At 38.0% G+C, this 13,690-nt stretch overlaps 1 protein-coding gene across 1 annotated transcript; it reads left to right on the top strand.

Moving 5' to 3' along the window:
- Positions 1-2,706: 2,706 nt before the first annotated feature.
- Positions 2,707-12,529, top strand: LOC144437500 (forkhead box protein F1-A-like). Its single transcript, XM_078126443.1, has 2 exons — positions 2,707-4,230; positions 11,074-12,529. Exons 1-2 carry the CDS (start codon positions 3,132-3,134, stop codon positions 11,226-11,228), a joined length of 1,254 nt encoding a protein of 417 aa, XP_077982569.1. The 5' UTR covers positions 2,707-3,131; the 3' UTR covers positions 11,229-12,529.
- Positions 12,530-13,690: the final 1,161 nt, after the last annotated feature.

Raw genomic sequence — 13,690 nt, 5'->3', positions numbered from 1 at the left:
TAAAATGATCAGAAAAGTATTTTAAGCCAGTTACCTTGGTAATAGTTTATTTGATTTTGATGAATTTCTTTTGTCTATCTGTAATGGTTTGAAATATATGAAATATACAACTTTTTTGTGTTGTTGTTGTTGTTGTTGTTGTTGTTGTTTATGTTTTAATTTTAATTTTTATTGGCATCAACTGTAAAACTTTAACGTAAAGACAGATTCAAGTTCCGTGTATTGTTATTCTTTCTTACTGGGCGACACACGCCCCATTCATTGTCGGTAAAAGATGATACAATCGATATACACACAACATAGTCAACTAAAGTCATGCTGTGTACAATGTTGTAACATGTCACCGGTCTCATTTTTTCCCTTGATTTTTTCCGGAACGAAATTCGTGGTGGGGACCAGACCCGTTACGTTCGTTATTCCCCAGTAGCGCTGCTCGGAGCGACTCATACGCGCGAAAAATTGCTGTAATCTGGTCCATCTGGACGTTGAGCTAAATGAGGTCTTTTTTCTGTTTTTGCACGACAGAGAACACAGCTGTTGGAATACCAAGCTCATTTACTGTGCAATTAACGTGGGATTTAGTGAGAGAGAAAGAAAACACAGTGTAGCCTGAGAAAATTTCGCTTTGGAAGGAAAGAGAAATCTGTAGAAGGGTACAAGATTTCTCCTCCAATTTCACGGATCAGTGATAGGCCAAAGAATTTAGACTCTATTTGTACAGCTAGATGGTTGCATTGCAGCTAGGGGCTTGTTTTTACACATTTATGCTAATTGTGGCAAATGTGTATATTTCTTATTATAACCAATTATTCAATTTATTAACGCCAGGGTTATTGCGTATGGTGAGGTGCCAATTGTTGTTTTCCATTTACCAGAACGTAGCGAATGTCAGTTAAGCAGCGGGACCGTGACATCCAGGGCCAAACCCCCTGTGACGTTAGAGATACAGCGTAGGGATTGTTCGCTGCAGAGGGCTCGCTTTACTTGCCTGTAAACGAGCACTGCTATCATTTTGACTTCTGAGTCCAGAAAAATATACAAAATTTAACTATATGTATACGAGCACATGGACGCCTTTAACGGCGTAAGTTGAGCTCCACTTGCATGTGTGTGGTAATTTTTTTTCCACTGACGTGCCCCGCCTGGCTGCATTAACGCCAACTCTAATTACTTAGAACAATACGAGTTGGTATGACTGTTGAGTCACAGCCGATAACCTTATAACCTTCTGTGTTCGTTCACATATTTTAATTGCTGTAGAGCGCCACGTTACTTTCCTGGTATTGTCCGACGGGATGCATCTCAAGTTCGATACAAAACTATCACAGTCGCATTATGTGTAGTATCGTGAGTTCATATATTTTGGCACGCGATAATGAAAAGAACAATCATACTCATTTACATTTGAATAGAAGAAACGATCTGACCCGTACCACGACCCGAACCATCTTCATCCCCACTACTTCCGTAATAAAAATATTCCTGTATGACGGGGTGGCAAAAATGAGTGGCGTTTCCTTTGGGGGATGAAAACTGTTAGTCGAGTTAAATAGAAACACTAGATTGAGATAGAAAAAAACAAAAGAAAGGCATACGGGTGTGGTAATATTTCGAGAGAACACACTTGGTGAGTTTGGGGAAGGTTCATATATGGGTCCAGTGTAAATGCACAGTCTCCTCCGATGTTCAAGTATAAAACACGTTCGTATGGTTTAACTTTTTTTAGGAGATTCTAACACAACTGTGACGTCATGCTATAGTCACATTTCTAACCGCGCTACAACCTATAAAACAAGCCAACGAGCTGCGTGATTGAAATGGCCAACGCTGTCTTGGTGGTCCACTCTGCTACTAATGGCTCTCATTGAGCAAGGGCAGGGAAAATTGATAAAAACGAAGTAAAAAAGATTACTCTTCCAGATACGAGCATTTCCCCCTCACTCACGTCAACCAGTCTCGTCTCAGTGATTTGTTCACACTTCAGAGTTTAACTGTACAGAAGACAGACACTTAACAATGAAAAGTTAACTTTTTGTCAATTGCCGCAGCAATTGAAGGAATATAAAACCAAATGAACACAATGAACAATGGATACAGCACGCGGTTTGGGTCTTCGATATGATTAACCAGGAATTTAGAGGGTTTTAATTTCAATCCAACTTTCCTGTTGCTACACCAAACGTAAGTTAATACGCCAGATGAGTGAAAATATACGATTCAGTATTTCACAGTCCACCTGCCAATTTACTTAATAAATACATGCCTACAAAACACAATTACGGAACCATGAATGGGCGATACCATTTGCGATAAAATAGGGATGTTTGGTAGTAAAATCTGAGGGACGCTTTTTTGAAGGCAAGTGTTGAATTAAATATGATATTATTAACTATGACTCATAAAAAGCTATCATATTAAATGTTAGTATGGCTAAAGTTGACCGTAGGGTTGATATTGCTATTATGCAGACAGGCTAGGAAGAAAACGGAAAATAACAAGAACGTTCCGTCCCACGCATTGTGAAATGCAAGGGCTTGACCCAGCCTACTGTTGAATATGACACTAGTTCCTGCCACCCCTCGATTACAAATGCGTGTCTTCAACATAGGGGGTGGTCAGTAACTAGTTTTCTCACGTCCGTTCCTTGATCTTCCAAGCTAGTCGATCGATGGTAACCAAAGATAACAGACAGTCAGTTGCTGAGTAGTGCCGGGCAACCCTCGCTCTCATTTGCTACACACTGAGACACCAATTTACATCCCAAATTTCACTCACTCTCTCAGCTGAGCGGTCAGTTTCGTAGCAGGCTCGTCAATGTCAACATAGCATTGGTCTACCCGCATTGCGTTGGATACAACTCTGCCCACGGTGTGTATCTGTTTTACTCAGCGTCATTCTGAAAGACGTCGCGAAGGAAGTTACGTCGCTAAATATTTACTACTCAAAAGGTTTTGACAGTACACACGCAGTATCGGACACACTTGTTCATATTTATATACATACGCTGAAGTAGAGAAACCGAATCGCCAACGTGATTATCAGTCTGTTCGTTGCATTTTGAGGGAGTTCAAGTTTTGTTTCCATACCTCCAACACGTCGTAGCGAGTTTTTTAAATTTCACAGAGTTGCCGATGACTGTCCTCCGAGAAAACATGTCAAGCACCGTGGCCGAGGTTGATGTGAAGCCACCGCTTCCACAACCCACACAGCAACATACGCACGCTTCAAGTCAACAACAACAGCAGCAACAGCAACAAAATCCACAAACACAACAACCTCAAGATAACCAGCAACCACAGCAGCCACAACCATCTCAAGAATCACTGGAAACATCGACTGCAAATCCTACAGCGTCACCAGAGAAGACGACAACAACTAAAAAAGGTAGTGCAGGCGTTCGTCGCCACGAGAAACCACCATATTCGTATATCGCCCTAATAGTGATGGCGATCCAGAGCTCTCCAACAAAAAGATTAACTTTAAGCGAAATTTATCAGTTTCTCATGAATAGATTCCCCTTCTTCAGAGGACCATATCAAGGCTGGAAGAATTCGGTCAGACACAATCTTTCCTTGAACGAATGTTTCATTAAACTACCCAAGGGGTTGGGGAGACCAGGAAAAGGCCACTACTGGACGATAGATCCAGCCAGCGAATTCATGTTCGAGGAAGGATCATTCCGTCGCAGACCACGGGGTTTTCGTCGCAAATGCCAGGCACTCAGGCCGTATGGTATGATAAACAACATGGCTGGACCAGGACAAATGTTCCCTGGAGCTTCTTTCGACATGTTGCCTCAAAACCCGGCAACTTCACCCACGTTCCCCGGTATGAGCTGCTCGATGAGTAATATGAATAACGGCCAAGGACTAGATAGTATGGGTATGATGGCCACATCTCCTGTAGCCGGTGGTAATCCAGTAACATCGGGGCATCACTCGTCCGGAGGCAGTATCAACTACATGGCGAGCTGCTCCGTTGCTAACTCCATGGGCGAGTTCGGTGTACCGATCAACACATCCCCGACGGTTCCAGGTATGTACTCACAGAACAGCTCGGAGAATCATTCGATGCACCCGTCAGCCTGGCCACCAACATCAAGATACATCAAACAACAAATGGACTGTAGTCCGACAAACTCCCCAACACCAGTCCACTTGATGTCTGCAAACACGGATCAAAACCAATTCATGCACCAACAGGCTAACGGTGACGTCAACGACATCACAGGTAAAACTGATTTCGATTATCTAAGAAAATCATAAAGAAAAAAAAGTAACAGAAAACTAAATCTTAGGTCGTGGTAGCTGACTATGTAGATCCTTAAAAGAACAGAAATCAAACCACACTTGTGGGATAGGGGTTCTTGGCGAGAATGACAAGGCAGACAGCAGGTCTAAAGTGGAGAAACTATAGATTAATTGAAAAAAAGAAAAAAATTGTCTCCACACAAAATCACTTACTTTTCCATTGTAACGAAAGTGCATACCTCTAAAGTGACGAATACAATGATTCACAGTATTGAATGTCATGAAAGCCTCAAAATCTCATTTAAAAAAATCATAAAATTCTGTTATACTCAACTTTTCTGATAGTAGCGAAATGCATCCCTGGAGTTGTGTAAGCGTTGTGATTGCTCTCCTGTCTAAGAGTCAGACTTCTGTTGGTCAACGTGGGTAGATCGACAAATAAATACACGGCAAATTTCAATAAACGAAATACATACTCCCGAGTCAATCAAGGAGTGAGTAAAGTTTACGAATATTGCTCTCGAGGACCTCAACACTTTGTGTAATTTATTCTGTGTACGCTGTATATTTATTCACAAAAGGGTATATGTTTAGAAAATTGTGTTCAAAAGAAATTCCTGGCGACGTTTTATTTACTAAATGGTGTGAGTAAGAGAAAAACTGTTTGCTGTGTGTTATTCCGACGGGTTTCAAACCTCCGAGTTATGTGACCAACAAGTCTGTTTTTGTCCTAACAATTACACCCAATTACATAAAAATAACATTTCGTATGAGATATCGACCTCTAGCTGCTAACGTGGCTATCCGATGTAGTCGGGATTCATAATCGAATCAGGCAGTGACGCGTTAAAACCTATTGCAAAGAATGGTACACGCGAGCGGTATGTATGCAAGGTTGAAAGCTTATGTCGATGTTGATGATCGACTTGGATAAAACGTGTCCGAGACGAGTAAAACTTATTTTAGACTGATAAAACTACGGCGTTATCGTCGACGGTGTGCATAACGGGAGGTTATGCAAATACGTGGTAGGTATCAACCAAAGAATGAAATGTGCGTGAGGAACCAGCATGGACTTGGGACCGCATACGGTCACATATATCCCAAATTTTAGATTAAAACTTCTTTCCACTATTAAAGTGATAAGAGATACTAGACCAGCTGTACAGATACAAGTGAAGAGTCGTTCTCTTCAGTTGGTATCTCAGCTGTTTACGTAACTAATGGATTATCATTCCCAAAGAAGAAACATGCCAATCAGAAATTATCAATTTAAATTTTGTATTTCACACTGTGTTGAAATTTTTTTTCTCAGAGCCTATCTCACTAGCTTGTAGTCTTTCTTTGACCACTTTTTAACTATTCGGTGTGCCCTGGTGACACCATCGTTTGCAATGCTAGATACCGTACACCGTCTTGGTTAATGTTTGACAACATTGAATGAATCATTGTCGTAAAAATAATATCTGAATATGATTCACTGTGGAATCCCAAGGAAATGTGTGTTTAAAAAAACACACAATATAGATGTATTCGTCATCCACACTTCAACGAAATTGTATCTGGAAATGTGTTTATGAAGTCGTACATTCTGCAAGACATCAGAATGGGAATAGCATTCTGGTTAAAAACTTAAACCCGTTTTCAATAAATCTTCCATTCCACAGATTCTACCGCTACTGGACATTTTAAAATGAAGGTTATAACCTGAACACATTGTCTTTCCTTGACAGCAAAATATACCGGCCTTCTACTTGAGCCCCCTCGCAAAACTTAGGTGACAAGTGGCACACGAAGACCCCATTAATCAGTGCTCGTATGTAAACTACAATGACAATTATGACCGAAAACGTTTATTTACCCATTACATGTCCTTTTACTGGCGACAAGATTAAAAAATCTGTCCCGAGAAGGACAATCAATAAAAGGAGATGAATTTTCACGACCAGTTATAAATTGACGTGTTACATGTGATTTTTAAAGCGACCACCAGGCGAGTGCAAAGTTTTCTTACACTTAAGTCATATACGTGGTCAGTCAGGAGTGTCAAATGATTTTAAGGTGGCTACTTTATTTCAATTTGTGCATACTGTTGGCGTGAGTATTGCCGTATAGGGGTGTTACCTGTGCAACCTAAGTATTCTGTGTATAAACTTAAAACATCTTACCTAGTCTTAGCACATCTCAAAAAAAGAGAAAAAAGAAAAGTTTCCAAATCTGAATACTTGTATAACTTTTTGAACATTTGGTAATATTTGTACGCATTCATCAACTTGAAGTTTGTTTGTTCGTCTGTCAACTTAAAAGTCGGAATGACTTTTCCGTTGACATCCTATTTTCCATTTCATTCAGGAAGCTGGGAAAATAAACAATGAACAACAATAGTATTAAGGGAAAGTACTTTTCCTTGGGTACCGTATGTTAGCGAGACACCACACAACGTCGCCACGGCTTAATTACAACTATTTTAGCCCCTATCCTCACGTTTTGTTATTTTTCCGTCGGTCATTAAATTTCGTTATCTCGGATAACTGGACGAGTGTCGCGACGTTTTACAAGTTTGTCCATATGATTGATTCATCATGGTTTTTCATCGAATGTACTAAAAGGTGCCAAACTGACTATCCTTGTATAATTACCACATTATCAAGTGTTCTGATAAAGCTGTCACAGAGTTCGGCAGATATTGCTTAAAGAGCCCCGAGACTTGTGGCAATATACTCTCTATAATAGGAACCCATGTGGCGTTTTCTATATTCAAAAGTAAACCAGTGAAATTTCAAATACAATGTATATGTTTGATTTTGGTGTCATTATTTTCATTTAATGTGGGTGATTTTTATCGAATCATTACATGAGTTGTCAGTGGTATATTGTACAATAACGACTGCAAGTACCACCGTCATTTTATAAAAACTTTTGAAATGAAAAAAAAAAGTTGGAAAAAGGACACTTCGTTCTCTGGTATCATATCGTCAGTTATTGTATACCGTCAATGTGCAATAACAAAGGATAGTAGGTTTGAAAAGTGTCGTTGACAATATATTTTCTGACTTTTACTTTTAAACGTTAAAAATTGACATTTTTCATACAAATTATTGTTATTGGACACTTGAGAATGATTAAGAAACAGAATCAAAGTGTGACAGGACTTTGCCCAGAGACTTGGCTGTCTGATTCCAAGTGTGATATGACTTGGCCCAGGGACTAGGCAATCTGGCTTGAAATTTCGTTCGTAAATGTATGGATTCAGATAGCCTGGTCCCTATGACTTGGTATACAACTACATGTATCAAGAAAGGTAGAAAAATAGTTAATGCGATGACGTATGAATTTCTACCACTTCAAGGCTCTCACCTCTCAATGAACGTCTGCATATCTGTTTTGAATTTTCGCTCACTTATATTTTGTTTTACTAATATTGATATACAAGTCGACGATGTAATGTAGGATAGACATACAACTTATTATATAAAACTTAAATATGCTAATACACCCTTTCTTCTCGATTTTCATATGAAGTTGAGTGTTAATATATAAACTTATCGTTGAACCATTTACCGACATGCGCAAGTTTGCAAACCTAGTCCTGCTTGCAGATGGTGCACGGGTCTAGACTACTGACATGACCCTCAACATCTTACTCCGTATGCAAGTAGGACTAGCGCAAACCCAAACTAGATGAGAGAGAGTATTTTAGTGAAATCGGTGTAACATCATGTCATGTATTACTATTATTTAAGATAACAAGATTCGGAAGTAAAAATGCTGCACTGTTCTGTCGGTTTGACGTTAAATACTAAACAAATATAAGTGAAGAGTTTTTGACAGAAGGTTTGCCAGAATTGTTATTAGAATTATAAAAAGTTGATTAAGACGTCTTCGTTCGACGCTTTGTGCCGTGAAAATACAGCTGTGGGTTAAAAGACTGGCGGCGATTTAGACACGAAAAACGTTCATATACCTATCTGTGGAAGAGAAAAACTCGGACGCAAAATGCTCAGTCGAAATTAAAGATCAGCAGTAGCGTTCAGAAAATAAGAATTTTTGACACGGATTTTCAAATCGATTGGTTACTAAACCAACATTCTCAAATCGATTGGTTGCTAACCAACATTCTCAAATCGATTGGTTGCTTACCAAATTTTCAAAACAAAGGAGAAGCGGCCATGTGTTGGAACAACCAACTAACTTACTCCCGAATGGCGGCCGTGTTAAAGTCAGTAGTTCAGTTCAATTCTATGATGTAAACAACGAAACCAAGTTATTGCTTCTACTTCGCACTGTCTCCACCGATAACAATGTGATCTGTTAGCTGTCATCTTCCGAATCTTTATTTTGCCATCTGCGATAATTTTAGAAGAAAACAAAGTAATGGTATATAATTATAAGGGTTTACGTACAAATACATGTACATGTAATTAAATAACTTTGGCGCTTGTGTCCATACAAAAAGTTTAACACACTACAGTATTGCAATTAGATCACGTGATTCAAAGCATCTAATGTATTTTTAGATGTGTGTATCTTTTTTGTAATTATTTATATAAAATGTTTATAACTATTCATTGTATTATGGTTCTATTAATGTGTTTAGGCACGGACGGACATCAAACACGTGGTTCTGGTACAATATGTTGTAAAAGTGCTTGTCGGCTGATTCATCAACCCAAGTCGTGTAATTAGATTGTATCTTACAACTGTGGTTTTGTTAACAATGTGATGACTTTGTATATGATAATTTGTATGTAAAGATTCAAGCAAGAGTTTCACGTCAATCCAGAAATGGGCGTTATTTGTACTGTATATGTCAAACTATGTTGACACGTGAAAAGAAGTTATTAAAAAATGGTGGTTTTTATGGCAAGGAGTTGATGATTGGAAAATTGTCCATACTGAAAGAGTAAAACCTGGAAAGCATACGTAATGTTAAACTGGAATGACCTATCTTATAACGTTCTATTCCATGATATTTTCGATACTGTGTATTCAAACAAACCGAAATAAAATAAACACTGGACATATTAAGTGTTCATTTCCACCGTGTTCCGACTTAGTATCGCACATTAATATACATATTTATGAACGATATAAAATGTCTCCGATAAGCTTGTGGATTAAACGAAGAAGCCTAAAACAATAAACATAGAATAACCAAACAATCAAACCAAATATTACAAGAAAGTGCAAATTTAGAGATGAATATTTGACACATCGAAATGTCGTCTCTTCATAAGCGGCAAGCAATAGATTTATTTCAACACCCCCATTTTATGTGTTCAAATTTTGGTAGGCCTGTATCTGGTAAGACTAAGAGGTTTCTAGTCGGGCAGTATTTTCCGGTTTCTAAAAAAGGATTGCATGTGACTAGGACACTTACCCCCAAAATGGGTGGGGGGAGTGGGGAGAAACATTTTCATCATCTGATTCTAGGAAGATAATTCTCGCCGTGGTGTACCTCTCATGAGATTGAATATTTCCATCAGAACAAAGACTAAAAAAAATTAATGATCATATTATATTTAACATACATGTAACACAATATTTAATCTTTGTGGCATCCAATATTTATCATCTTTGTTGTATTTACCTTGTCATATTTAGATTCGGAAATATAGTCTGTGTCGCTCTAGCCTGTTGAAGTTGTGACAGGTTTAGCAGTGTAATCATATTCGGTGTACGATGGAAACTTATATATGGTGTGAAGAGTTTGAGGTAGCACAATATTGCATAGTCGTGAACGATTGTAAACAGCTAGCCTAGTATGCTATCGTTCAAGCGTCTCAAACTTTACCGCTACCAATAAATACATTATTTGGGACAATGTAAAATGCTGTTGGTAGTACTCTTTTCGAAATCAGAAAGTTACTGAGTATTCTCATATGAAAATAAATGTGCTAAAAACGATGACCCCTTATGCTTCGAAAAGTTTGTGTTTACAACTAAGATTACAAAAATATCAATCATTTCGACCACCACGGACTACTGAGTCACTTGTACGCTCTTACGAATTCAAACCAATACCAAATATAGATTATATTTCAATACACAGAACAATTTACTCTGCATAGATTCCATTACAAAGAAAATTACAATTCAAGCGACTGAATAAATACTGTTTTATACATTGATATAGCACACGTGTAATAAGTAAAATTTGGGGGGAATTGTCATCTATTACTGTGCGCTGAATTTTGAATGGATGAAATCTTGGTTCTCTTTGTATTGAATGTAATTTGTAAGGTAGCTGAGCACTTAACCTATACTACGACTACGAGTTTATATGCCAAAAGTTTCACTTTGATTCTGGCCCTTATCTGTGGTTTGGGCGAGGAACAAAAGTATAAGGCTGTACTCTGATTGTTATTAAAACTTTTGAAAAAGAAAAAAAAGCCCCATCAAAATGTATTGCATGCTCTAAATAATTGCAAAATGACAAAATAATGAAGTAAAACGATTACAATCATTGATTATACTAGTATGTATATTTGTTTTAACACCGTCAAGTCGGCCATTCACCGACAAGAACCAGAATCGCTCGCGTCATTCGGATAGAAGAGAACGGCATGAAATATAACATGTTAATTCATTCGGGGAAACCAGATGGTTAGCATAATAAAATAGGCGTTAATTAATTGTTCCCACCAAAGTAATAATTCAGTTGTCTAAGTTAGTGTTCAGACAAATATTAAATTTCTGTACTATGAATATAAATGTTTTTATCTACCATCCTGCAGCATCCGCCTATGTCAATATTTTCCGGATTGTCTTTGCAGTCTTTAACATTCCTTTTTTATGTATGTTTTATTTGTTTCAATTACAGGCATGAGAAACATGCAGCCTCAAAATATGACAGACCCACACGGCATGTGCGAGAGAAAATATATGTTGTCGAATCATCCCGGCAGTCAAGCAGTCGCCAACGGAGTGGCAGTGGTGTCGCAAGGCAACTACTATGATGTGAAGTGTACTATGTAACAGTAACCGTTACATGAAACAGAACTCGTGAATATTGTTTTTATCTGATCGAAAAAAAATAAAGGGATAAATTCTGTACAATTATGAAGGAGCCAAAGAAACACTTAGACGTAGATAAGACACCGATGAACTTAGATATATTGCATCGCTTTGCCTTGCTCAAGAAAGACGAAAGACGCCGCCAGCCAAGAGACTTTTATCGAAGTGATTGAACTCCGGACGGGAAGAAACGAAACCCAACAGACTTGACAACACTTTCGAGGTCGAAAAAACAAATGGAAATTAATAAAATCTCAAGAGAAAAGTATTAGGAGATTTAAAACGGATCTCAAATTGTGTTGTCGGTGACTAGAGACGTAAAAGACAAGATTTGCTCAAGTGTTCGTATACATGTGTGGTCGAAGGAAGATAATTTTGCGAAAACTGACTTCTTCACACGGCAGCAACTCAATGGTATTGCTATGTCTTAATAGAGAACAAATGCTTAGAACCCGTTCAAAATGTGGTATGTGAATGGAAACACTTGTTGTCGCTCAAATGTTCTATGAGCTTGTGATTACTCAATCATTTATAATTAGTCTGCTTGGAGGCAGTCAGGATTTGTTGTTTTTGTAATTTGTTTTCCTCGACATTCATGTGATTTAAGTTTATAAGAAAATCGTTTCCAGCAAATTTTTTACCCTTTTAGTTCTGATTAGCACTGAACACAGAGGATTTGCAAAGAAATGATATATCTTTGACTGTTGGGTGGTATGAATACATACCCCCAGGCTTCAGCCCACGCCTGTATTTAGTTCAACAGAGTTAAAAGTTGCGGTTGAAGATAAGCCCAAAGACTGGGATAAACTCCGAAAGCGTGAACTTTGTACGGTCATATGTTAGTTAGTATCCATTGTAATCATATTTTATTTTTGTGTTTGAAAATTTGATCTTCGAAAATTATATATTCAATTCTGATACCTTGATTTTAATATGGGCCTATTTTTATAATCAGAATCGACAGTGGTGTTTATATGCTATTATTTGTAGTATTATAAAATCAATCGTATATACAGATTCAATAGTTAAGTTTACCGTTATTATGTATCCTTTTTTTTAAACAAGAAAAATGTGCCGTTTAACGTTAATATCAAGCGTGACATTATTGGAGTTACGTTTCTTGTATTTCTGTAAATCTTGAACTAAAATGAAGTTATTAAACGTTCCAACATTATTCGGTTGGATATAACTTAGCTGATCATTGACACAGAAGTATGAATAGTTTAAGTAAACCCTTTGATGTAAGAAAATCAGTGAATGAATAAAGGGTTCTGGATTATAATACACCATGGTTTTTAAGCTTTAGTTTATTTGATGAATTGACGTGAAATTATTTTGCATGCAGCGATGGAATCGGAATTATAGAGATATTGATTTTTCGAAGTCAAGACTCGATTCTGACAATGTCTCTCTTTATTTAGGGACATATTGTCAGAATCGATTCCGTTACACGGTTTGCTAGGTCTGTTCTAAACGCAGGCCAGAGAATTGACAATCAACTATATTTAAGAATGTTAGTCGCCCGTATTAGGGCAAACCTCAGACCACTATAGGCCACCATAGAAATCTGAGGGCAAACCAACTCTGTCACACACTTCAAGTCTGTCGGCTAGCTATAGGCTACAAGCGGTAACTTGATGTTAGCGGTTGGCGCAAATTCTTAGATAACGTCACCTAATCAAAACCAGGATAATAGCCTGTCCAGATGTCCGGGAACATCCCTTATTATTTTTCCTGAGATAAAACTAATTTCCTAATTTTTTACGCTTCAACGAGATTTGACGTTCATCGACCTCTAGACTAAAGCAAGTCGCATAATCGTAGAATATTTGTTTATAAACAGATGAGCGAAAATACAACGGTGTCAGTGCCGATACATTATGTAGTTGACGACTTTTTGTGTTTGGTGGACTTTTTGACATAAAATGTGTTGTAACGATTCTTACACACACACCAAACCAATTAGAGTCGACACATACTGCGAGTCACTAATTAGACCCCGTGTGTACCAACGGCGGGAGCGCATCCTCCGTACATAGAAATTTGGCCCTTATGACATGCCAAGATGGCAATCTTTAGGCAATTAAGCCACTGGTCCACGGAGTGTGGTTTCTAGCCCGTTCAAGTTCAAACTGTTTGATCGACAGTTGAAATATGAAAAGTAAATTGTTCACTGCGATGTCTTATGTTTAAAAAAAATTACAGGGGGCTGAAATGCGACTGACACTGTCAGAGTTAGTTGTGAAGGAGACCTTCACTGTGTATGAAATAACGAACTTAACATTGTTGGGTGTATTGATAACACGATGTATAAGACAATGACTCTGATACAGTCTGTCATAGTCTGGATGCCAACGTGGTTTCTAACTAAATGTGAGTGGAGGTGTAAATCGTAACGATACCATATAGGAACTAGACTAGTC

Source organism: Glandiceps talaboti, chromosome 7, assembly GCF_964340395.1.
Source record: "Glandiceps talaboti chromosome 7, keGlaTala1.1, whole genome shotgun sequence".
Lineage (NCBI taxonomy): Eukaryota > Metazoa > Hemichordata > Enteropneusta > Spengelidae > Glandiceps > Glandiceps talaboti.
The sequence above is the reverse complement of the archived record's forward strand: the minus strand, read 5'-3'. Positions and strand labels throughout refer to the sequence as shown.